Source organism: Prosopis cineraria, unplaced genomic scaffold (assembly GCF_029017545.1).
Source record: "Prosopis cineraria cultivar Desert tree isolate PC_DT_omini unplaced genomic scaffold, ASM2901754v1 PC4, whole genome shotgun sequence".
Lineage (NCBI taxonomy): Eukaryota > Viridiplantae > Streptophyta > Magnoliopsida > Fabales > Fabaceae > Prosopis > Prosopis cineraria.
The window spans coordinates 10816739-10844139 of record NW_026555335.1 but is presented as its reverse complement, the minus strand read 5'-3'; the positions used below and the strand labels follow the sequence as shown (position 1 = coordinate 10844139).

General features: G+C 31.5%; 1 protein-coding gene across 6 annotated transcripts in view; it reads right to left on the bottom strand.

The window, feature by feature from the left end:
• Positions 1–26224, bottom strand: part of LOC129309231 (calcium-transporting ATPase 8, plasma membrane-type-like) — a 35114-nt gene extending 8890 nt beyond the window's left edge. The window contains exons 1-26 of one of the 6 annotated variants that reach the window (XM_054950692.1): positions 26010–26223; positions 17337–17382; positions 17108–17202; positions 14265–14334; positions 13556–13719; positions 10366–10482; positions 10242–10284; positions 9173–9282; positions 8945–9076; positions 8733–8822; positions 7040–7109; positions 6735–6805; positions 6560–6643; positions 6393–6470; positions 6241–6312; positions 5194–5277; positions 5035–5117; positions 4833–4941; positions 4645–4700; positions 4191–4233; positions 4021–4104; positions 3333–3467; positions 3169–3228; positions 2992–3090; positions 1737–1847; positions 1080–1250 (exon numbers count right to left, since the gene is read on the bottom strand). In XM_054950692.1, the coding sequence (XP_054806667.1) occupies positions 1080–1250; positions 1737–1847; positions 2992–3090; positions 3169–3228; positions 3333–3467; positions 4021–4104; positions 4191–4233; positions 4645–4700; positions 4833–4941; positions 5035–5117; positions 5194–5277; positions 6241–6312; positions 6393–6470; positions 6560–6643; positions 6735–6805; positions 7040–7109; positions 8733–8822; positions 8945–9076; positions 9173–9282; positions 10242–10284; positions 10366–10482; positions 13556–13708 (2055 nt within the window). In that variant the 5' untranslated portion in view covers positions 13709–13719; positions 14265–14334; positions 17108–17202; positions 17337–17382; positions 26010–26223. Of the gene's footprint in view, positions 1–1079; positions 1251–1736; positions 1848–2991; positions 3091–3168; positions 3229–3332; positions 3468–4020; positions 4105–4190; positions 4234–4644; positions 4701–4832; positions 4942–5034; positions 5118–5193; positions 5278–6240; positions 6313–6392; positions 6471–6559; positions 6644–6734; positions 6806–7039; positions 7110–8732; positions 8823–8944; positions 9077–9172; positions 9283–10241; positions 10285–10365; positions 10483–13555; positions 13720–14264; positions 14335–17107; positions 17203–17336; positions 17486–26009 lie in introns of those variants that run through there. The other 5 variants (XM_054950694.1, XM_054950690.1, XM_054950693.1 and 2 more) reach the window with 5 other exon arrangements.
• Between the last annotated feature and the right edge of the window lie 1177 nt (positions 26225–27401).

Below are 27401 nucleotides of genomic sequence, written 5' to 3'. Positions count from 1 at the left end.
TTGGTTAAAAAAAGATAGATAAATACTATAAAGTAAAAATATGAAATAGTCATTGTCTACGAAGAAAAAAGTAATGGAAATCGACTATAATTCATCAAAGATGAGAGGAAAAATAAGATGGTATTTAGGCTCGCACTGAACTTTGAGGTCCCTCATAGTGTGGGTAAAAGGAAAGGGACAGGATTGGAAATCTATAAAAGCAAACCAAGAAAAAGAAGGGGAGGGGGGGAGATGCTCAATGCTTTGCTGAAGCTTATGCATGTCTGAAGCATGAGGAGGTCCTTTTTAACCATATGGGACCTCCATTTTTTTTTTTTTGAACTGACATTGACTGATTTAGTACTAGTTTTGACCAGTTAAGCCGGTTATTGACTAAATTAGTTGGTCTTTGACCAAGTGAATTTTGGATTGGACATATGACTGGTTTCGGTTTAACGAGTTGAATTTGCTAGTCCGCTTTGGTCTGGCAGGAGTTTAATAGACTCAGAAGAGGTCAATGAACTTGTGCACTTGTGAGTTTACAAACTTCAATAAAAAGCGTATGGATATTTACACACACACACACCCAAAATAAGGATATTTAAGATGCCTTGTAATATGGGCAATGCCTAATGAAAAAGGGTAGGTGATAGATTGCCCAATTATATATAAATCAGTATCCCAGCATCAAGTAAAAAACATTAAAAAAATTCATCCATAACAGAATTATAATATTGAAATCTGAATAAAATTCAAAAAAGGTCTACGTCCAGGAGATTTGCCCTTCTGGGGAGATCTTAAGACATAACATGATTATACCAACTAGATCAGCAAGTAAGCATCAACAGAGGCTTCTGCTTTACGCAGAGAAAGGTCCTGGTCTCTCGAAAACCCTGGGAATTTGCCATTTTTCTTTAGTTTCACATCATTCTATAACCAGAGCTCTGGACCAGTTTTTGAATTAATACAGCACCCCACTCATACTGATACAGACCCATCATGCAACGGAAGGGCTTATATAAGATAGACAGTCGGGACATAGTAGTACTGATAGTAAGATGATGACAATAAATGGCTTTACATCTGGAGAAAATACGCACCTTCAGACCAACAATAGCCAGTAAGATGAGATCATCCTCTGGTAATGACCAGTGAGCAAGTTCTTCTTCACTAGTTGGAACACTTGTCATTTCATATGATCTATATGCCATGGCAACACAACGTAGACTATCAGAAGCCATATCTTCAATAGCTTTTTGAAAAAATGCCATCTGCAAGCCAAGAAATTCTCAGTCTATCAAACTTTCAAATTAGTGGAACATGAATAATCAAAACTCATCTTCTCTGCAGAATCTCCCGCACTCTGCTTTTTCTTTTTAATTAGTTCCAATTGTATTTCTTGTATTTCTCATTTAATATATCTATTTTATATATAATATATAATCTATGTTATGTCAAACAACCCGTGTACTACCTTGAATTTACTTTTGTATTATGTTTGTAAGTGCATGTATTTCAACATGTTCAAATTTCCATGGACAAAAAGCAATCATATACTGGCAGAATTCACTAAAATGACGAAAGATAGCAAAAATGGGGGGATTCTAAAGTCTTCAGGGAATATTCTTCTAAGATATATCATCTGAGCTGACTTGCATTTTTGTTTGGGGCCACTAGCTGACTTCCAAATTGAAACAAAATAAACACAAAAAATATGAGTTCACCATCGATCTCAATATATATCTATTTTGTCAAACCTTCTTATCATCCATCTTCACTAGCTGGCCGGTTGCTTCAATATACCATGTACAACAGGCTAGGACTATCTCAGCAGCACCTTTCCAATGTATGTGAACTTGAGAGTCAGACTGTAGACATGAAAAACCTGGAGTTAGAAAGCCCTGGAATAGAAAGAAACTACAAAGCACTTAACATTGCTTATCGTGATGACAAATCGATTGGTTCAGAGCACAAGCAAAAACTCTTGATATTAGGTTTCAACGACCAGTAGAAAACAATATTTAGACATATAAAGATAAGCTCAGATTCTCATAGTCAATTATGGTGAGATATAGCAATGGCTATAGTGCGTAACACGTTGTTCCGGAGGTCACACGTAACAAGTTTCATACACCAATTGTAGTGGCTCTAGCATTCACTATCCGCAATGTATGACAAGGCAAAAATCCCTCTTTGAAACAAAGAAGACCAGAGGCAGAAAGGTTCACTGAATCTTCTTCATTGACACTCCGCAATGTCTCCCATCACTCTATATACAATGCAATCTTTTCTGTTGATACAATCATATGGATATCCCTCTTGTGACCAGTTAGTTATGTCTTTTCTCCTCTTCCTCTCTAGCGCCCTCATCAGCAGATAATACAATCTTGGTGATGAAATATAAGAATAATATATTTTGAAGAAATCTAAGCTAGTAGATTGTCATTATTTTGGGAAAAAATAGGTTTTCTTGTGTTATTTTAATATTTTGTAAAAGGAAATCTGAAAAGTGGCTTTGTATGGATGAGTGATTAAGGTTTCCTTAATAGGTTGGCAACTTTAGTTTAAATAGCCTAGGCTTTACTCTTGTAGGAAAAAACTTGATGAATGAAATATTGTGATTGAGTACTCAGACAACTTCCCCCTCTCTCTTTCGTCTGCCTCTCCCTTTCTTTTTCTTTCTCTGTCTGCTCTCTCCCTTCTCTGTTTCTGCCTCTAATCTCTTCCTCTCCCTTTCTATTTCTCCCTGCTTTCTCCCTTGTTCAGATCTATGCAAGCGTGAGTGTGTTTCACATCACTTGGGCCGCCCTTGTTATCCTTTCTCTTCATTCTTGTTTCGTAAGTTTTCACGGCTCTTGGTTCATTAACTACAAGCCCATCATAATTAAACAACAAAAAAACGATAGATCTTAAAATATCGGACTGTAAATATCGCAGTGCATTAGCCTTATTGATATGCCCAACATGACATGCAGGCAAAAAGAGAAAAGGTGAATACAAAAGCCATAGTACCGTCTTTACTGCAACTCCACCACGTTTTTTCTCTGAATTAAATGGAAAGACATGAATAATTGATGACTCTGATCTGACAGCCTCAAAATTCATCCCCATCTGAGTTACTCAAACAGTCAGAATGTGTTTATTTTAAAAAAAATATACTTAAAAAGAAGAAAAATTAAAGAAACAAACCTTAATTCCCCAATGTAAAATTGCCTTTTCTGTTGGTGATCCAGAAACCTCAACATCACCCTGTAAAAGATAATATAAATATCAATGCAGTTGCAATCTACTTCAGCACACGCAACTGTTATGAAATATGAATAAAGTAAAAAGGGCAATTAGTTATATCATACCCCAACCATAGAGACACTGCCATTGGTGTTCTGTGCAACACCTTCAGTGATCAAATTGCAGAGATTCGGAGAGAGCTCTGACTTGCTGTCAGGTCCAATCTTCTTCCCACCACTGTACACCTTAACCACAGTCATCTGTCAATAAAAGTAGTCATGAGATTTGAAAGAATGAACTAAAACTCTACACACTCTACTATCTCCACAATCTAGGGCCAACTGCAGTCACTTCCTCAATTTTTATCCAAGATAAAGAGCTACTGACAAAAGCTCAGAACTTGTGCCCTTTCCTATCCATGGGTGTCAGGAGCTATCAGATTTACAGGTTAGAAGAAATTCAAACTCGTAATTTTTCTCAAAAGTTAAGAGGCTTTATATTCTGAAAGAGCTGTCTAGAACTGATACCACTTCAAGATGAGAGCACTTGCAACAAGCACACTACAAGAAGTTGATGTAACATGCAACAAGAAGCCCATAGTGTGTGAACCTCTTCTTTAATCCTACTGATCTGTTGGGTTTGATCCCCTGTTATACTCTAATATCTACTTTGGCTAGCACTTATCAAAACAAAAAAGAAGTTGATGTAACATGCAACAAGAGGCCCTATCCCACTAAGTTGACGTAACAAAGCGTGAGAAAAATTAAATTGGAGGTTCCAGTAGTCCAAAAACTGCATAACCTTATAACCAACCTTATTCATGGTCAATGTACCAGTCTTATCACTACAAATGGTTGTTGCAGAGCCCATTGTCTCACAGGCTGAAAGCCTCCTCACCTGCAGTTTCATTTGTTATATTCAATTTAGAAAATAAATATGACAAATTGCAATAGGAAGTTTCAAACACAAAAATCAAGACATACCAAAGCTTTGTCCGCCATCATTTTTCTCATTGAGTAAGCCAGTCTAAACAAGGTTAAATAAAGAAAAGGTATAATTAGACAAAAAATTGAGATTTAAAGAAAAACAAAAACAATGTTATGGACCGAAAGAGCATATAAAACCTGATATTTATACATATAATGCTTAATAAAAGGGTAGGCAGGACATTTACTTAAATTATACAAATGGAACATATGCCTTGCATTCTGAACCTCTGAGATTCTAAATCATTAAAATGTTGAGGTCACTGACATCTTTTTAGCCAATTTTGATGCACTCAAAAATCACAAGAGCAATGACAATTAATCTATCCATATGGAAAAAGCACCAAAGTTTTAACATCCACCAACACATGGCAACGGAGAATGACAGGAGAGAAATAAAATTAGAAATTCAGAAAGCAAGTCTTACTTTTATGAACATAAGCATACTTACGTTAAGGTAACTGCTAGAGGAAGCCCTTCGGGCACTGCAACTACAACAATGGTCACCTAAAAGGTGCAATGAGTCACAATCATCAAATAAGTGTCCACTTGAAACCCTTGAATGTTTTCAAATAAAAACAGAAGTATAAACACATGCAACGTGCATGTGGATAACCCAGTATTTATCAACACACATACCGCAACTGTAACTATTTTAATTGCCCCATTAATTGCATCACCAATTTTTGTCTTGCCTGCCTTAAATTCAACATTGCCATTTGCATCTCTAGTATGCCCAGAGAAATATCTGCAAAAAATTTCAACATTTCAGAGACATGGAAAAAAATCTATTTAATGCATGCAAAGAACAAATGGAAAGCATTAGTAATTAACAAGTTACCTGGCCAACAACACAATCAAAACGATAACAGCAACAGAGAGTCCAACAATACCAATGAAAGTGGCAACACCATTTAAACGTACCTATGTTAAGACCTTGCACAGTTAAACACACTGACGATACACAAGCAGTGAAAAAATCCACATGTAAATAGAGAACCTGTAAGGGCGTTTCTTCACCATTGTCTTCTGAAATACTAGACATCAGAAGCCCCCATTCAGTATTTAAACCAACACCGAGTACCTAGCCGATTAAAGCAATTCACGTGAACATTCCCCCAAAAACTGCAGTTTTAATTAATAAAAAAAGCAGCCTAAACTGCAAAAGATAAATTTCATTTAGTTTACAATATTTATTGAACTTAATGAATTACTAATCAAAGATTGGAACAAATTAACAAGTGTTTCTTTCCATCATCTACCCAAAGAATTATGCCAACAAAATCAAACTAAACACGCTATCTCTTTCATATCACCATCCACCCAAAGAACTGAACTACATAAAGAAACACCTACGCAGCATCCGATGGAAGTATCCCAAAAAGAGTATGATCTCATGACTTGACCAATCAGCAAAACTCCCCATAAAGTGTACAAGTTTTATCATCTATAATTTTTTTGGGGGAATGACTCTCCAAAGATCAATTTAATAACAGTTGAATCCCAAAAAAATATGATAGATGAGTTGCAAATATTATTTCAAAGAAGTGCAAATATGAGTCAGTTGCAAATCAAGCATTTAAGTGTTAGAGGTCGTTTCAAGTGATTTGCAACTAAGACTTCCATATTTGCAACTGTTGGAGTCAATATTTACAACTCATTTTTCAAAAACATTTTCTAGGACTTGGTTGCCATTAAATTGATCTTTTGGGACCTAAGTGTCATTCCCCCATTTTATGTCAAGTTTATCACCCACAACTACATTGAAAGATTATATGTTTTCTTAACCACCTTGACAACCTTCACAAAATTTTTTTAATGCAATTATCTGATATTCCCGGGTCAGATTCAAGCGTTATTGGGTTTTATAAGGGTTAGCTCTCCTGATGTGAGATTTTTAATCCACAAAGTTCAAGCCTTCACCTTGCTTTAGGGAATTTGAGTTCCTTCTGGTCCACCCAACCACCATTAATTACAAAGTCTGTTTGCATCAATAATAAAACTGCAATTACCAAAGGAAAAAAAAAATAAGGAAGTATAAATTTACCAGCATGGTGCCACTGCCATCTGCAACTTTACATCCAGACATCAGAAAAGGGTTTTTAGAGTCCTTATAGACCTGTTAAATTGAAAATTATCATCAAAACTTGCTTGAGGAGATAGTGGTTGCTTTAATTCCCTAGAAGATAGAACACTTACAGTCTTGCTCTCCCCAGTCATACTTGATTCATCAATAGCAAGAGAGTGACCAGTGATCAAGATACCATCGGCAGGGACCTTCAGAAGAGAAGTTAAGAAATAAATAGTTGAATAAAGGGCAACCATTAAGTATAATAGAACAAAAATGATAAAAGATACTCATATACCTGGTTACCGATATTAAGGGGCACAACATCACCAACAACGATGTCATATATAGAGATCTCAACCCTTCTACCACCTCTTATAACCTACTTATATTTCAAAGGAATATTAGAGAAGTATATTAAGAAGGAATTATATCAATAACTAAGAAGTTAAAATGATGCAAATAAGACTGACCTCTAAATGTATATTTCTCTTCTCGTCATTCAGATGTTGAAACTGAAGAGACTGTTTATAATCGCTTATAGCTACAACAGGAAGGGGAAAAAAAGGTGGCTCATGCCTCTAAGAAAAACCTTACTAAATATAAATTCATTGCTACAGCCTCCATGACCCAAAAACAAAAAAATAAATTGGATCACATAATGACATCTCCGCCAAACAAAATTTAACCCACAAAGCTAATTAAGAGATAGGATCATGTGTGAACATAAATTTTTAACAATTATGATCTTCACAAAGACAAGATAAGAATATTATACCTGTAACAACAATAACAAGAATTACTGCAAAAGCAATGCTGCCCCCATCATACCATCCTTCCTTAATACCCTGAAACAGACACGTGATTAGAAATTATTCTATTTGCATGATCATCACAGAAGCCTCTGCTAACTAATTATCAAACCTAACCACACTAACAAAATTTGCTCTCTATTTTTCCAATCCCTGCCAAGTCCAAGTCTGTAATCTTTCCACCCCCACCCTGTCCACTCCCCTACTTAACAGCTCATCTTCACCTGACCTAAAACTTCTTCCCTTTCATGCATCAGCCCACCCCATTCACTCCATTTTATATGAAACAAGCCAAGTCACACCCTTCGCAAGTAACCGTTTCTGTGGAAGTTGGTCCCATTGTGATACTGCCCAATGTGGCCCTCAGCAAATATGTGTAACTATAAGAAGAGTTACTTGTGATCACCAAATGTTGGATTCTATCAGTTCCTTGCTCTTGTTTTCTCACTTATAAGATTATATTTCATATATTTTGTTTGACTTTTTTGTTTGGGTCTCTAGTATGGGGGCGGGGAGAGAGAAGAAAGAGAGAGAAAAGAGAAGCTTCAGCTGTCAACTTTCATTAACATTCTCTCACACCATTCACTATCTCTTTTAATAACAATATGAGTTAGCAACTAACGGATTCAGTTATTCATTTGGTACACTAATCCACGCTATTAACATTCATCTCATATCAGTGCCACCCCACCCTCAAGAAAAGAATCTTTCAAATATCAACGCACTTGTCTAATAATAATAATTACAAAATGCTTCACCTCCAAGTTCACACAAGATTTTTGAAACTATTTCTGGTTATACAAAAAACTCTGCCTTTAGCCAAGGAAAGGGCATGCCCAGATGATAATAAGTAGGACTGTATGCAAGAGCATCCCCAGCATAGACATAAATAAGGTATGAAAAAAAGGAAGTATAGCTATGAAAAAAAAAAAAGAACCTTCATGGTAATTTTATCGGAAGCCCATTCTGACTAAAGCATTGCACAGCATAGAGTTGAACCAAAAGGAAGTGTAGCTATAAACTATAAAGTATGAAATTTACATAAATAAGAAATTCTATGAAGTTTTGCAAAGAATTTGACAGAAAAACAGAGAAAACTTTACAATTTCTAATTAACAAAAAAAATTCTATGAAAAGAAGGAAAATGCTAGCACATTCAAATTTGCATGAAACAATGAGAGTCAATAGATAAGTCCCCTATCTCCACCAAATGCAGATATTTATGCAGCACTGGCACCACCTTAGCAGGTGACAGGTCTGAGTAATGATGTATCACCATGCTATATGTCTATCAGATTACTAATGGCGTAGGTTTGTGCTAAAATAATGGTTGGCAATGATCATCTCTTACTAGTTTCGTTTCTGGTATAAAAATGCTTTGAACTGCAATGTTACATTCATTTCTAGTAAATTATTATTAACTTATACATATTCTCTTCCCTTAAATATATCATATATTGTACCAGTCATGTCCTTATTCTACATTCTGAGAATGCTTTCATGTCCCTTTTTTTTTTTTTTGTGCAATGAATACTTCCATATCTGGGTATAATCATGTTGTAAGCAATATGCCTGCCTGTATATGTGCTACCAGGATTTACCCATTCTTCAGAAATTTGGGCACAAAGAATGCTAAATAACTTTCCGAGCCAATCTCACCTCAGTTTTTATTCCTAGTGCTAATGAAGCTGCCGCAGCTACCATTAATATCATCAAGGTCAGATCCTTGCAAGCATCCCACAAAAACATCTGTGAAAGAAATTTATTAAAAAAATATATATATATATGTCACCATAACTTGCTCCAATTATAAAGAGAACTGAAATAATAGTATCAAGCCTCTTATGAATACAGATGAGCCAAAATTCTACCCAAAAACTCCTTCCTTTCTTTCGAGGATAATTGTTTGAACCAAAAGCATTTCTTCTTTTTATTAGATCTGCATCATCACCATTAATCCCCTTCTCTGTACTAGATTTCAACAATTCTGATAGCCCTCTAGCCTGATTCAATAATTCATAAGAAACACATGATCTTTATGAAACAAAGTAACAAACTAGCACCATTGCTAAAGTTAAAAAATTTCATGGCAAACTTACCCCACCATATTGTTGGAGGACATCAACTTTATGATCCCTAGAAATTGAAAGAAGTTCTTCATTTCCGATACCAAAGTCACCAACTGGGCGTGGGTGAGGAGGTGTGATTTCTAAAATGTTTAAAAACACTAATTAGCAATATTACAACATATCAAAGTTCACCTCCAGCAATTGGATGAAATCTGTAAACTGTTTTAGGACGTAAGATGGTATAGTTATGCAACCAGAATAGTGAGAATAAGAGCAATTTTGAAGTACTTAAGAGGACTGTCTTTTCGAGAGTGCATTTTCGCCTTTAGAAGTTAATGGAGAAGGGGAAGAGAACAGGACAGATGTTCTTAATAATTAGTGAATTAGGATTAAAGATAAATTAAGGAAATAATATTTTAGTAGGATAAGAATTAGAAATCAATAATTCAATTACTTTTGTTGGATTCAAAGTGTTAGTTATCGATTTAATTATCTTTTATTTCAGTTTAGCATTATCTTTTATTTTTGAATTATGGGGATAATTCCCTGGCCTCAATATAAATCCCATAGTCTTTAAGGTTGGGAAACTGATTTCTGATTCAGAAAGACCAATTGAAACCTATTGTCAAAAATCTGAGGAGTCAATTGAGACTGAATAGCCTACATACAATATTTAACTTTAAGTGAAAGGGCAAAAAAAAATGAAGAATATCATGAATTAGTGACATCTTACCAACTATAAAATAACACCGGACTTCTAAGCCAGAGGTTTTCTAGTCCCACATGCAGAGCATACTTAACTGATATACCAAACAGAAAACAATTTTATTGGAGATTGGAGTTAACTGCCTTACCAGCTGTCCAAACGAAGGTCGATGAACAACCACTACAGCTAACTCAAAATACAGAAATGCAAAAATACAATTTCACGCAGATTGTACTTTATAAAAGTGCAGAAAAATGTAAAAATCCAACAGATAAGAATCTAATGACACCAAAGACGCTTCTGCTTCTGGAAGGCAGGAAACTCCAATAAGCAATGCCTTTTTTCTGATGCTATCGTAATTCAGTATACACAAATGGTAATTCAGTGACTCACCATTCCCCCCGTTTATAGCAGCACCTTTGAAAAGATATGCAGCCTAGTTGATTAAAACGAATTATTAGAGCACCGCACATAAGTAAACAAACAATAATAAAAGGTCCAGTTGAAAGAACCATACTCTAATTGCTTCTGCATGAACCCTTATCTTCCCCAATATTTGCCGATTCTCCTCTTCTTTTTTCAAGTCCAATGTGTAACGGAACCGACGAGAAGCATTAAGCACAAGCGCGGCTTGCTAGAATTAAAAATATTAAAATTAAAAAAATAAAAGGCATCTAGTCATTAAAGAGAACATTATCTGACAATGACAGTGAAAATAAAAGGCATACAGGAATACAAAGATTATAAGCCAGATGCAATCCCATCAAGCTGTTTATCTTCATTCTTGACATTTTAACGAAACTATAGCATAGCAACACTGACACCGATAAAATGGTATATGAAGCTGATTTAAGATGATATAGCATGGACAAGCAATAGCTCATATTATTTTTCTCATAAGTATTAGAAACCGGGGTCTACCTGCTGGGGCCTATATTTTTATAAGTCATATAGTGGAATTTTATATTCAGATTAGTGAACATCTCAGGTCACGTGCACTCACCTTTAGCACCTGAGTGAAATCTGCTTCCTTCTTTTAAGAATTTTTCAGATAGTGCCAATAATTAAGTTCTGAACTAATTTGAACCAATCCACTTACATTTCAGCTTCACGCAATCTATATAAAGTCCTCTATCAAGCTCAATCTAAATGACAGAAATACAGGCAGAAAGAAGGGTTTGAGGAAGGTTAGGGCAATGATGACTAGGTGATACTAGTTTATTTATCATATTCTAAATTTATGACGTACATCGTTGCATGGTTGAACAATAATTTAAAAAGCAATAAATGCTTTAAATCGGACTCTGAAACCAAGAACCTAGAAATTCTAAAATAAATTAATCAATTAAAATACTTAGCTGAAAGGATGAGTATGAAAATGTAATCCTGTCAATCCATATTTTTCTAGCATCCAATAATAAGAAACCCAGCCACCCAAGTTTTCAACATTACTACTCATAACTAAATGCTTAAACCCTTAATGCTGAAGTCTTCTTTAATCCTACAGGATCCACTGCAAAAGAAAGCAAGCCCTTCTCTGAGTAATGGAAATATTTCAGAAGAATTATCACTGTCCAATCCTTTTAACAATTGGTCCACTTCATCTTTGGGCAAGACACAGTTAAACCTCAGGAGCTTGTCCTTCATCCCACCTTCCCCGTGCCTCAATGATTGTCAGTAAAATTTGGAACGAGTGCAACAGAATCCTTCGATCATATTTGTCTCCACAACCATGCATCCACACATTTAGTGCCCAAATTTAAAGCTTCCTTCTCTGAGCTTAATCACGTTTTCTGAAACTCAAGAGATGAAGTTAGCCCTCTCAGACTCTCAATCTACTGAAGGGCTTTCTACGCTGGGTTATCACTTATCAAAAATATTCATCAAGTTGTAATTTCCTAATTCAAAATGTAACATCATATGCAAAGCCAACAATGCCATTGGCTGTATTGTAACTATTCTGTCCCCTGCTCTCCTTTATGTTTTGTATGAGGCGGTCCTTGTTCCCTTATTAGGTTAAAATTAGAAGAATTTGAATCCAAAAAAAAAAAGGCATCTTTAATCTCAGACCTTAAAACTACCATTATGGAAATCTTCAATAAACAAAAAAGTTGTGGCTAACTGTTCTTATGTCCAGATAAAAACTAGAGTGACCATAAATGAGCAAAATACATCCTAATACCAATGAAACAGATTAGCAAAAATTCCTTATTTGAAAATGCTTAATGCAGAAACATTAACATTATGAAGAAGTTAATTGAAATTAAAATACCTGTATATGAGTACAAGTATCCATACGAAATGTTAAGCAACTTATCACGGGAATAAAAGGTTTAAATGCTTCACCTAGATAATGAGATAAGATTCAAATATGTCTTGTTATTCCTAGAAGACGTGACAACAGATAAGGACTAGACATTGATGTGGCTTCTTACTACATGTCGTCAAATTCTCCAGTTGGAGCATAACGAGTATATATTTTTTTCAACAATAATATAACAAGTACTTCATCAAAAAATAATAATAATAATATAACATGCATATGACTTAGTTGGAGAACCATAAACTTATTAACAAATACTATTGTCAGGAGTTTGATACAATGTTTTCCCATCTACTGTGGTGTAAGCATACTACGAGATATCTAGCATAAGTTATTATAATTCTTTTTTGGGAGAATAACATTTAAAGCCCTCTCAAGGGGCTTTATCCCAATAAGAGGTCACAAGTTTTTCATAAGACATTGTTTTGTAAAAATATGCATATGTTGTTGTTAAAAACTAGATTTTAACTTGTATTTTTTGTTAGGCTTTTCTTAAAAATTTACTAAGTTAATATTCAACTTTTAACAATAACATATACCTATTTATACAAAAACAATATTCGATAGAAAAATTGTGAGCCCTTCTTGAAATAAATCCCTTGAGAGGGCCTAAATGTCATTCTTCTTCCTTTTTTTATAAAAAGATATTATAATTCTCATGATATCTATTTTTGCATTGAAATTGGCAGTATCTTGCATCCTCGTTGACACAAGATACCACCAATTTAAATGCCAAAAAGAAAAATAAATTGAAAGTTCATCTGAAATTATTTTTAATCATTTATGATTGTATTTTACATGCTAATGTTTTTCTATCAATAAATCTTTCGGCTACCATCAAATAACATTCTTTTGAAAGGGATGCGGCGTCAGAGTGTTATCTTAGATGCCACCTTTAATCACATAAGAACAAGCCCTGTCATCTGATCCTGACATCCTTTTTTGGGGCAGAATCTGATCCTCACATCAAAAATTACATGATACGTGAGAGGACATGGTCAAGTTCACGCTACACCAAACACCACCTTAAGCGTGAAAAACTGAAAACCCTAGTTTTCCAAAAGCCTCTTCTCTGAAGAGTCACGGCTAAACTTTTCACAGTTTCCCTTTGGCTCGCAAAAAAATAGAACGGTACATTTTTTTGGGGCCAAAAATAGGGCAATCCATTAGGATGAGAGGAAGCCGTGCTCTCTCTACACTCTACAGGCCATAGAATTAGAACACGAGAAAAGAAAAGAAAAGAAAAACAAAGAGATACAGACAGGATTAAAAGAGTACAGATATAAAGAAACAGGCCGAGAGACAAATGAAGAAAGAAGAAGCAAGAAATCAAAAGGCATTGTACCCCTATTATAAGTGAGAGATTCAGTCATAGAACACATACCCTCCAACGTTTGAGGCGTTGAATAGGAGCATCCTTCGTTCTTGGAATAACAAATGGATCAGACGAACTTTCTGCGTCGTCATAATCGCAGTGGCTGCTACTTCCGGCCTCAATGTCACTATGGTGACGAGGTGAATTCTTCAAGAGATTCATAGTTCCCAAAACTGTCAGAAGAGATTGTACTGTTATTTTCTAATGCCTTTGTTTTCACACTTCATTCTCAATCGGCAAACCAAATCCACACACAGTTTCTCAATTGGCAAATCCTCCTCGCTTTCAATTTCAATTCTGCAAATCATCAATTTTCTGTTCGAAAATTCAACACTCGCATACCTACTTTCTTGTTTGATTTTGTTAGACACTACTTATTTTTCCCTCCAAAACAATTGGCGGCAATTTCAGTTGCTTCACAGATATTTTCAAGTATGTTATAACCTCTCTAATAGTCTAGTTCAATGACTTCTTTTCTTGTTGGTCAAAAAAAATTTTCTTCTTTTTCTTTTAATTGGTCAAAAAAATGCAACCACAACCGAAATTTCGAGTTCCATGTTTTTTCTCTCCCAGGTCAAATGCGGCAGAGCACGACATGCCGACACACTCAATGAACAGTAAAACAGAGATTTATTAATGCAGTAACACGTAATTATCTAGAACGAAACTAAGGTTTAGAGGAGAAATGATAAGGAAGCAGACAGGAAAAGTAAAATACCCAGAAAACAAGAAGAACGGGCTGATATTCTATTCTGTTTTCTTCCCCTTCGCCTTCTAGTTCTGAAAAACTACATGAAAGAAGCATTAAACACGGTAAAATGTCAATATTTGAAACACATAATTACTTTGGTTGCAAGTTTTGATTGATTTGAAAAATTAATGTTCGATTGAATAATTGATACTAATTGAGTGATTTCTTCGGGCATAATTTGTGGCGATAATTGCTTATACGCGTGGAAATAAAAAATAAGTGGACAAAGGAAGAGTGAATGACAGTCAAGACACATTGCATGCGTGGCTGGGAAAATTATTGACATTTTACATAAAAAAAAAAACAATTATTGACATTTTGCGAAGAATAATAGAAAAAAAAAGACTTAACTTTATAAATTTATTATAAATTTTTCCTAATTAAATTGAAAAAAAATTAATTTTCACGTTATTTTAACTTTTCTCAATTTGAAATTAAGTTCAAATAATTTATTTTTTAATTAAGTTCTTATAATTTAATTTCTTAGATTTATCAATCATGTAAGTTAAAATCCTTGATGTTTACGTTAAAAAATAAATTTAAAACTCTTATATTTTTATTAAAATGTTATATAAATTTATAATTATTAATTAAATAATTTTTATAACTCAAAATTTAAAATTATGTTGTCTTTTAAATAATTTTTATACATATAAAACTTTCATAAAAATTTAATGAAAATATAAATATTAAATTAAATTAATTTTTTACCAGAAGTATTAAATTAAATTTTATATAACTTCAAAAATACTTTATTTTGCTTTGGGAGGAAGGAAAACTAGAAAAAAAAAACTTTTAAAATAATAAAAAAAATTCTAGTTTTAAAAAAATTATAATTTTTTCTGTTATAATTTACTTAGAAGCCATGTAAAACAAAGTACAACTCAATTCTTCTCTCTCTGTTTTTTTTTTTTGGTACAATAAAGATATGTCTATTTGGAGACCATATTATTAGAGTTACAATTCGAGTCAAACTCGACGGGCCAATCCAAACTCGCTAAAAAAAAGTTATGATTAAGCTTGCTTATATGAATATTTTTAAGAGGGTATAATAATTTAAGCCCAATTTAAATAACTCTAACTCAAATGAGCCCAACCCAAATCAACCTAATCATTAAAATTTTCATCTCTATATGTATATAAAATTGGAATTTGGCCCAGTCAGAACTTGGCAAAAAAAATTTGAGATTAAGTTTGACTATATGAGCCTTTTTAAGATATAAGATACTTCAAATTTAATCTAAATTGAGCTCAATCTGCCTGAATTTTACTAGCTCTACATATTATAACCCTTTCATTTTCTTTTAATACAATCTGTGCATGTTTTTGGTTGGGGGTGGAGACAGGCGGTGGGCGGTGGGCGGTGGGCGGTGGGCACGTTAAAAGCATAAGTGCATGAACAAGGGAGGTTGAGGTTGAGGAGCCACGTGGCGCCGTCCACAACGACGTGCGTGATCTTCGTGATTCATGATGTGCATTTAATTAATTGACAGACAAGCCGGAACCAGCTTCAGTGTGAGAGCTCATCTCTTCTATATCATTTAGGTCTAATTTGAATGATATAAATTTACAGTTTTTTACTTTTAATTTTTGAAAAATTTATTTTAATGAATACAGAATTTCAAATAAAAACAACCTCTTACCTGTCAGTTTTTTGAAAAAAATATTTAAAAAATATTTGTTAAAAAGCTATAAATTTAAATCATGTAAATCTAAATTTAAAATAAAGCTGAAAAGTTCAGAGATGATAAGCACTGAAATTGGTTCCCTATAAATATTCAAGCATGATCATAGCCTTTGAATGATAATTTTAATTTAATATATAATTCTGAGCACAAGCAATAGAAAGCCAGTGAAGGTAAAATAATTCATTGAAAAGAACATCTCGCAACTGCTAAGAATCAAGTCCCGACAAATTAAACATACAACGCTTCAAATGACCCTTTTAACTACCTTCCTGATTAGGAAGCCTGTTATAGCTTTGACCACAACGACTCATATGCTCCTTCCACGTTTAAATATCTAAGTAAAGTTTAATAAACTCATATAATTTACGAAAGTTAATTAATTAATGCTAATAAGTAATAATTATGCAGAAATTGAAATGTTTGGACTTAAATGCCCTTTTGATTAATCCTTTATTTCTCTTTAATTAATTTAAATGATGCTATCATTTAATGAAAAAAAAAATGTCAGAAATGCTTCTTCAAAACGGTTGTTTTCTTTATAAAAGCCCAAAAGAAATCACATGGAGGAGTACGAACGAGTTGCTCAAGAGTGATGCTTCTTTATAATTATCATGGTTTTCGCTCAGCTTGTCCAAATCAAGCACAGATAATAGGCCTACTAATGTCCTTTACTTTTTTGTTGGCCAAATTGAAATGTTTGTGTTTTACTTTGATCTGAGTTCGTTATACTTGGAAGGAGAAAGCCCAAACCGGTTCCGCCAAATATAATTTGAACCGCGATATTCTACGTCTGTGTTGTGTGTGTGTATATTATATATCTGAGAACGATTATAAAAATTTTCCAAAAAAAAAAAAGTAAGATTATGTTGATTCAACCCACTACGTTTATCTCTATAGCTATGCAGATTACTGTGTGTGTGGAAGAATCAAGGGAGAATTACAATCCGATCTCACATAAAAAAATTTACTACTGTAAGATTCATTAATAATTGAACTAAATTACACTGACAACTAATTATAACACAGCTAGTCGTCAATGCAGTTTATTTCAATTATTAATGAATAATTAATTTTCTTACTTGGACTTCAATATAATTCTCCCAAGAATTAATATGTACGTACCTTCACAGAAGGAATACACAGGTAAGTAGTTTCTTGAGCTATGTTTATCAACGTCTACAAGCATGCGCAGCGATTGATGTCGATCACAATGGCAACTGCAACATATATCACCACCCAAAGGATTGATCATATCAGATAGCAGAAGCAAACATCTCCTTCACTATATATTTAAAAAAAGCACACCAGAGAATAATATAATCTTAATCGTGCAAGAAAAAGAAAACTGAACCTCTCGAATATATGATCGTGATGAAAGATTTGTTTTCTCTTTTCTCCTGAAGATAGATGAACAGTTTTGAGAGGAAGGAAGTAGAAGATGCCAGACTTCATAACAACGAAATGACTTTTGACCGCACAAAGGCGCACTCAAAAGATAAAGGACCTATTTGAATACTCTTTTAAAATCAATTCTAAGTTTAAAATTATAATTTTAAAAAATTTTATCCAAACATCTCAATTTTTTCAAACTTTATTTGATTTTCAAAACTCTATTTATAATAAGTTGAAATTTATTTTATTTTAAAAAATTAATATTATAATCAATTCTTAAAATTTTATCCAAACACCATCACATTTTAATAATTAATTTTTTTTAGTCAATTTTTTTCAATTAAAATCTAAGTACACCCAAAGTTTGGGGAACATTAATTTTTTATCGTTATGTTAAATTATAATTCCCTTGCTCGTCCCCGTTGTGCCAGAGCCAGTAGAAATTCAACACAGCATGACGCCAAAGGAAAGGAAAGATAGCAAGAAAGCATTTTTGGCAAGTGACTCGCCTAAAAAAGCACCGCTGAGTCACTGAGAGTTTGAATTATTACGTAAACGAACCTTCGTGGTAAAGATTGCTTTTTTGTCATTAAAAATCAAAGGAACCTGAATATATGCACGGAGTCATATCAGGCATATAATATCACAGAAGACAGTCGGTTGAAGAAAGCAAATATACGAAGCTTTAGGTGAACGCAAGATGCTATAAACAATTATTTCTTTTCTGTGTGTGTGTGTGTGTGTGTGTGAGAGAGAGAGAGAGAGAGAGAGAGAGAGAGAGATTTAAGCATCGAACTTCCATGAAACTAATTCCTTTAGCTTTCTGGTTCCACAAGAGCCAAGAAAGGTAGAGATTCCGTCCAGGGGAATCAATATATAGGGAAAAGTCTATCAGATATAGATCTCTGCTCCCCTCGTGACTTTTTAAGTTTAATTTCTTCTTAAAATGGCAGAGTGAAGGAGATTAAAGAAGAAAGATTTCTCGAAGTGGAACTATATGCTTTTATGAGGTGGGTACACATATCGAATATGTGGACTGGAAGTTATTCTCCCCAGGAAATTTCCACGAAGCTTCCTTGTTCACATTCTCTTTTTTTTCATCTCAATGCTCACATGTTCTATCGAGATTTGTTTGTCAATAGTGGGAAATATGGGCTGGGTCTATAAAATATGTTTGTCTATCTCACAAAAAATGAAAGAGCCCGGTTTCAAAAGAATGAATTCTAAATATGAAAACAAGCTTTTTCCAGGTTGGGATTTATGAGCAGAGGGGGTTCAACAAGTTAGCCCATGTGTTTTTTTTTTTTTTTACAAAGAAAACTAACTTAAACTAAATATATTCTACTTGATTATAATATATCATAATAGTTTATGAATCAATTTCAATAGTTGATATTTTAATAAACCAAGATTAAAGATCGTCATTGAGGACATGATGATTAGAATTTGAATGGTGAGGATTCCAATGTTATCTTCAAGTTATTAGGGCCTTGCGAAAAGGTTTTGAGGTTTAAAACGAAATTATTAGCAAGACCCGGTATGTATAGTTGCTTCTTCTCTTTAAACCAAAAAAAAAAAAAATCTATTCATATATCTTTTTTTTAACTTTTTGAGCTAAAAAATTATATATTAAAGCCTTGTGATCAAATAATTCTCATAAAAAATCAAATTAATTTGAAAGAGGAAGATGTGAATTGTTTCTAATAAAGCATTAAATATTATTAACATTGATATGGAGTGCCAATAAATTTTCAACCAAAAACTACGTAAATAAAATTGATATCAATGAGGTTTGTCAAAAAAAAAAAACAATTGATATAAATGATAAATGAAATAAAAACCAAATAATAATTATATAAACTATAAGTAAGGTTTTGATGAGGTCTAAGGCTCTTGCCTTAATGGCCTAAAGCCACACACACGGCTATGTAAATTATAAATTGTACAAATTATTATATGACTTCATGACCTAATCGTATGTGTATCATTTATCTTTGGGATCTTTGGTGTCGGGGTGTTGTTATTTTATTTCTGATCCTTATGTTGCAATTTTATCTAATATCTTTATTCATATTTCATGTTTAATTTCATATTTTAAACTTTAAAAAAAAATGGCAGGCTTTTATGGGTTGTCCCGTAAGACCATATGCCAAGGGATTTGGGCCTATTGAGTTGAGCAGCCCATTTAGAAATTAAGGGTTAAAAAAAAAAAGGTGGACGCCCAATTTCATATTGATGACCAAGCTCATACTATTTATCTCCTACTTAACCCCCTTTATGAGCTTGTTCATACAATTTGCAGTTCTTTATTTTTTTAAAAAAAAAATGAAACTTGTAGATGAACAAATAGGCACCTTGGAGTCTTACATCAGTCATATAATTATATAGTTTTTAAATTGCTTCTTATATAGTAGAAATTGGATCTATATAAATTGTAATCACACAACCTGACAAGAGAAATGAGCATTGCAGTGATTAAAAAAAAGAAAAGAAAAGAAAAGAAAAGAAAAAACTGCTCCCTCTTTTCATTAAAAAAAAAAAACTCCTCCCTCCCATTCATATTACTCCCATATCCTAATTTATAAGATACTTTTTAAAAAAAAATTAATATCACAAATATAAGATATTTTAATAAAATTAATATTTTATTAAATAGACTTATTTAAACATTATCTTCTCTCTCTATTAAGTGAATAATTGTAGATTTAAAATTATATTAAATGAATGAGTATTTTTAAATGTTCATGTTTATATTTTGAAAACATAAGATTATAAAATATATTCAATGATTTGTATCGTTATGTGAGATTTTGTCAAAATTATTTTATAATTTAGGACAAAAGAAATATAATGGTTACAGATTTTTATTCTTAATGATCTTATTAAATATTAATGATGAGCCATCTCGAAAATACTGGAAAGGAGTGAATGTAATCTATAACGATTTTTAGTAGAAGTGAAACTGTAATCTTTAGGCTTTTCAGACAAATTTAAATAATAAAAATATCTTATAATAAGGATGGAGGGAGTGCACGAATATGTGACTTTAACCACTTTATGTATTGGGAAAATTTTAGTGAGGATCTTTTGATCTAACTTAATTATAATCAAAACTCTTAAAATTTTAAATTCTCTCTTTACCCTATAAATCAGACTAGAGGAATACTTGATAATTTTGATTATTTGTAATTGATAACAATAATTTTATCGTAGGGTTAGTGTAATTGACTATAAATTTGATATTTACAGTAAGAATATAATTAAATATTGTCTAAAATATTTTTTTCATACATAATTTCTAAATTTTATTATTTTAATTGAAACCAGTTGAATCATGGTCTAACCACAATTCAGTAAACTAATACCCTGACCAATTTAATACCTACTCCAATTCTAAAAACATTGGTAAAGACATTTCCTCTGTCCATTTAAATTCTTAGAACTTGTTGATATTGGAATGCCATGATAATCAAGACATTGAAATCAACCGAAGAAATTTTTTTAATTCAGCATAAATTTAATATATCAAGAATTATATATAATATCTAAATTTATTTATGTATATATGTACGTGATTGGCCAAAAATATATACTATGTATGTGTATATATATTGATTAATGATCAACGTTTGAATCATATATAGTATCTAAATTTACATGAATCCAACTTTTCTATATTTAGATTATTTATGGAATTTGAGAGTAATTATGTTATTAATATTTGCAACCTAATTATCATTAATTAAATCATTTAGAATTTTTTTACTGATATTCTCCATATGTGTGTGTGCATACATAATTTGATATATTTTCAAATATGGGACAATATCATCTAAGGACCGTAGACGTAATATATTTTCAAATCCGATCCAACATAATTTGAAATTCCACAGCAGAATAGTAGGCCTAAAATTAAAATTTAAAATAAAATTATCAAAGGCCTAAAAATGAAATTTAAAAAAATGACCAGAATATCCTTTTAGTATGTTGCAAAACAGAATAAGTAACATAATGGAATTAACAACTAAAGTAAATCTCTTAACAATAATGTAATTGATATTACAAGTTTATACAGTTGGCAAGTAATGCAAGGGACTGGATAAGTAAAGTTAAAGAATTAACAAATCTTCTTAAAGATTAGTAACCATATTAACTACAATGCATTAAACATGACAAGTAATACAAGAACATTAATAAGTAAATTAAAGCTTTTGACAAGTCATGGAGTCGATTTTGTAAGTTATAATAATAATTTCACAAGTAACAAATTTAAATCATTACATGAAATTCTATTGTTAATCAACTACATTACTCGTTGAAAGTTTTATTTGACTTGTTAATTATTGAGAAAATATAATGTTGAGTGGTTACGTTTTACTTGCATTTTGTTATTGATCCCTATACTTTTTTTTTAGTGTTTTAAGTCCCTACATGAACAAAGTTTAAAGACATTAAAGGGATCTAAAACAATAAAAAATAAAAGTATGTGAATCTAAAATAATGAAAAAAAATACAGAGACTAATAACAAAACGTAAACAAAATATAAAGACATAAAGTTATATTTTTCCTTAATTCTCTTATATTACTTATTATTCCGTAACATCCTAGAAATGTGATATTTCATTTTGTTTTTGAATCTTTTTTTTTTTTATTGTTCAAGCCTAACATGGAAATTTCATATTGCATTGGACTTGATTTAAAAATATGTTACATCTATTATCATTAGATAAAATTCTCCCCAAACACGCACGCATAAAGGCTTGGAGCAAGACATTTCTTGTGTAGATTTTCTAGTTTAAGTTAGTATACTTTTGAGAATTTGTACATAAAAGTGTTGTTGCAAGGCACTACTAGAAACGCAGCTCTCTATTATTATTTTTTTAAGTACAATATATTGAACGTTTATGGCCATAATCATTCAACATATAGTTTCATATATTAGATGATTATAAAAATAACTGTCCAATAAATTAAAAATCTTCCTTTCCAAAATCTCATACGTTTTACTTCATATTGAACATTGTCAAAGAACCATTTAGTATTAGTTTTTAAATAATGGATAATTCTAATAACCAATGTTTGTTTTGTGAATATATAACGATCACATATTCATTGCACAATAATTAACCATCCAGTATATAAGCAAAAACAACTATTCAATATAACTAATTTTGCAGTAGTGATCCATAAAGATATTGTCATTCTAGAGACTTCTCATGTGTACAGAATTATAAATCCAGATGTACGAAAAGGGCTTTAGACTTGTATAGTCCATGTTGTTTCCTTGATATTTCTTATTTCCTAGTCTCAAGGTGAGAGTTGTTGGTGCAAATTCAAAATGCAGTAAATTCTTTATTTTTTTTATTTGCATTATCTAATAAAACAATTTACTTCCTTCATCCTAAATTATAACATACTTTTAAAAAAAAATTTAACATTCTAAAATACAAGACACTTCAATAAAAATAAAATTTCATTAATGATATTTTTTACAATATTACTCTTCTCATATATTTTCTCTCTTTAATATTTTTTTAACAAATAAAGTGTTAAATTAAAACTGTTTTTAAAAGTTTATATTTTTATTTTTTAAAAAATAAAATTATAAAGTGTATTTAATAAATTTTATTAGCATGTATAAGGTATTAAAAACTGGACCAATCATTGAACCAATCAAGACATTGGATCACAAGCTAGTGGTCTAACCAAGATTAAACCAAAAGCCAAAGCGAGAGCAAAGCAATCATAATTAAAATAATATAACTTAAATAAAAAGATCTTAATTATAAAAAATTCATCCATATTCAAGATTAACGTATCATAAAGGATACAAATACAAAAAATGATGCTAGAGCCATTTTAGTGCTTTATGAAAGCACATGGGAAGTTGCATCCACTAATTTTAGAATTATTTATGACTGAAGATTGTCAAATATGCAAGCATGCATCACAAGAAAGAGTTTTGAAATACTTAAGCTAAGATGCAACACCACTGGTTTCAACAGAATGGTATTTCTGAGGCTTGAAATTTTTAGTTTCTTTAGTGGCGACAAATAATTCATAAATTAATACGGAAATTGAATTTCATTTGACATGTCAATCTGGAAAGGGATAAATAACACCAAGCTTTTAAGAAGTTATGGAAGCCACCCTTGCATGGTGGGATCGATCGCCCCTGCTCTCAGATATTCAATTCTTTCTCTCTTTTATTCTTTTCTTTTTCTTTTCAATTCTTCCTTTTTTAAGAAGATCCCAAAACGACAACGTCTTGGGGCTTTGGCCAACATAATAATGATGATAATAATAATAATAATAATAATAATAACCCGGCTGGTGGGTTATACTTGAGTTGCCTTGGTTAATCCGAAACAACCCTGCCATAGTTCACCTCATAAACCGGAGTGAACAATTGACCAATTCACATGGTTATTAGTTGCACCAATTAGTCCGGTCCTATCCTCCAGTTTATAGATATGTGTAATTTTATCTAAATATTTTATAATTTAAAATGAAAAAAGTATCATTTTATTTCACATATATGTCCTCTGATTTAAGACTAGATAATCTAAACGAGTCAAGAACATAGATTGGAGTTACAAAAGTTGATTCAAAAATTCTATCACAAGGGTTGAGCCGATTGAAAAAAATATTCACTCATATAAAAATGAATATTTTTTGATTCAAATCAAATAACTTGTGATTCAAATGAGTTGATCCATTTAACCCATATTATTTTATAAAAAATAAAAAACAAAAATTGGAGGAAGTTTTAACATCAAAACCCAACAAGACAAATAAATTTTGGAAAAAACCATGATGAAATTAATCAAATCTTATATATTTATTATGTAAATTTTTTAAAATGCATGAAATATTATAATAGAACTTCTCATTTAAGTATACTGTTTTTAAAAAAATTATAGAAAAATAATAAATAAGTTGGTGAGTTAAGCCATTTAATCTACCAACCCATAAGAGTTAGGTTAGGTTGGATTGGGTTGAAATTTTTTCAATCTATATAAAAATAAATTGAACTCAATTCAACCTATATATTTTCCTCAAGCCATATGATTCAGATTAGCCCATATATTCAACTCTATCTTGTTTAAATCACAGTCAAGCATTAAATATAAACACATTTTTTTAAAAATATTAATTTTCAAAATACTTCCTACCATCCTTTTATAGGTATTAATTACCTTTTTTCATAAATATCCTTAATTATATGGAAAGAAGTCAATATTAAAATAAATTAATAAACTTAAACAAGGAATGGAGATTATGTAAAGTGAATGAAAATATGAACATATTCAATGAGAATAACAAATTTAATTAAAATAATATTTTTTGTCTTTAACATTACTTTCCATAAATTAAAAAAAATGAAACAAACAATTAATTATGAATTGCTCATGAAAGTTATACTTGATATAAGAAGTTGTAAGTAAAATTTTGATAAATTTGAACCATATCTGATGTTAATTTAAACATGCAAGTTAGATTGTTTTGATCATAGGCACAGGCTTCTTCTCTCCCGCAACCCACAATGAGAGTGTTAACAGTGGCCAAGGTTTAAAGACTTAAAAGGTTCTCTCTCCAATCTTTAACATTTAAAAAATAATAATAATAACTTTATGCTTATTAAAAAATAACAGTTATATTTGGACTGCATAAAAGATTGAACAGGACTGAATTTAAGCTTAACCCGAAGTTTGATCTCTTTCATAAAAAGAACTGAATTAGGTAACCCGTAGTCTGATCTGGTTCAATGATAATCTAAAAATTAACAGGATCGAACTTAATCCACAGGATTGAAAGACTGGTCTTGTTAGTCCAATACTCACTTAGATTTTTTTCCTTTTTCCTCTATGAGAGGCAATAATCAATTTCAATCTAATAAACTCAACTAAGATAATTAAAACACTTATAATTATAATAAATCCATAATAATTTCTAACAACAAGAAAAAATATTTCAATTATAATCCAAGTGGTCCAGGTTATTAAATTATTAGTCTGAATATGCAACTATGCGAGGAACCAAACTTATTAAATTATTATTAGTCTTAATTTATAATTATAAATAATTAGTAAATTAATTATAATCATATTAAATAAATTTAATAGGATTAAATTGAATTAAGTGATCCAAATGTCCAGTTTCCTTTCTAATCTAATCCAAAAAAATAATTTGATCTTTTTAATTTTTGTAATCCTGAATAACCAGTTTTTAATAAGACAGGATAAAACCAGACCTTCTCGAGTTAGAATGGGTCAAACAGGATTAGAAAATTTCTGCACAGCCCTAGTTATATTTTTGAATTGATAAAAAATACATAATATTTCAATTTTGCTCTTCTTTTATTCAGTCGATCATAAAGGAAAAGGAAAAAAATTTAAAAAATACATAATATTTCAATTTTGCTCTTCTTTTATTCAGTCGATAATAAAGGAAAAGGAAAAAAAATTAAGAAAATATTAACCACTTTAACTTTCGCTTGCGTGATGTACGAGCAATATTTTCTCCACTTGTCCATTTTTATTATGCCTAATCAAAATGAAAGGAGGGACAAGACTCTGTGTGTGTGTGTGAGAGAGAGAGAGAGAGAGAGAGAGAGAAAGAGTAGCGTACCTGGTCGGGGTAAAGCAAAAGGTGGCGAAGAGATGAGCAATCCTGTGTTGAAGATAGCGGGTGATAGACGCAACCCAGAAAAACAAAACACAGCAGCAATAATGGATCTCAAAAGCCACAGTGAAAGCTCCGTCTCAGAAGAAATCGCACCTTTGCTGATTTATTAGCTTCATTTCTGCAAAAATAATGCTCCTCCATACAGCAGAGGCGATAGCACAGCCAAAAATATATACAATTGCCGGCTCAGTGAGCATCTGTCTGAACTCTCATGTCACCATTCACGAAACTTCCAGGAAATTCTATATATATATATATATATTTTCATAAACAAGTGTGACTCTTAAGTGTGGAGATGATAGTTAAGCCGCAAAATATTAAATTAATATTAATTAAATTTTTGATAAATTTTTTTAAAAAGTTAAAAATATTAATTCAAATTATTATAAATTTAAAAATTTTAATTACAAATAAATATTAAATATAATTTTTAAATTGTTATAAAAAAATTTTATTTATATCTGTTTGAATTAATATTTATAATTTATTTTATCAAAAATTTAAATGTCATTAAGCTATTCATTTAGAATTTAATTGTCAGGTAATCTTCTCGAGGTCATCGTCAGGTATTAAAAAGCATCTCTCCTGTGACCCGAAGTCTAATTTTTTAGAGATGCTAACTTGACCAAACATAATCCGATTAGTTATTATATTTTCTTCTCTTTTTTTTTTCAAATTTAAAAGGTAATTTGACCTTTAAATTAAACATCTAAAAGCTTCTGAAATTTTAAATTTATTTTTGATCTACTGTCGTCTCTGCTATTAACCAATGTCAAATAATCAGGTAATGACATTAAAAATTATCAAAAAAAATTTTAATCATTTACTATTATTTTTTATTTTTTTGTTATTTTTTATCACTAACTATGAAAGTAAACTTTTGTTAATGAAAAGGCAATATTACTCTTTTTTTTTAAGTTAAAAAAATATTAAAAAATTAAGTTTAGAGTCGCCTCAACAAGACAATAACCCTTTTATTTAAAGACTTTTAAATTGTTCTCGAAATTTCTTTTGCCCCCTGACCAACTCCCAAGCTGACTGCAATTTCTTGGTCCAATTCGCCAGCAATTTCTTTTATTTGTTTCCAAGCTACTGAGAAAAAAAATAGATCGCTCTTCTCTCGATCCCAGTATTATATTTACAAACTTGACTGGGCCTTGTAAAGTAAATGAAATTCAAGAACAGAACGTATTATTAATTTGAAAAAATATATTTTTTTGATTCTTATACTTTGCTCGTGTTTTGTCATAAGTTCTTGTATTTTTTTTTTATGTTTTGGATTCCTATATTTTTATTTTATTTTTTAATGTTTTAAATTTCTAAATGAATAAAATG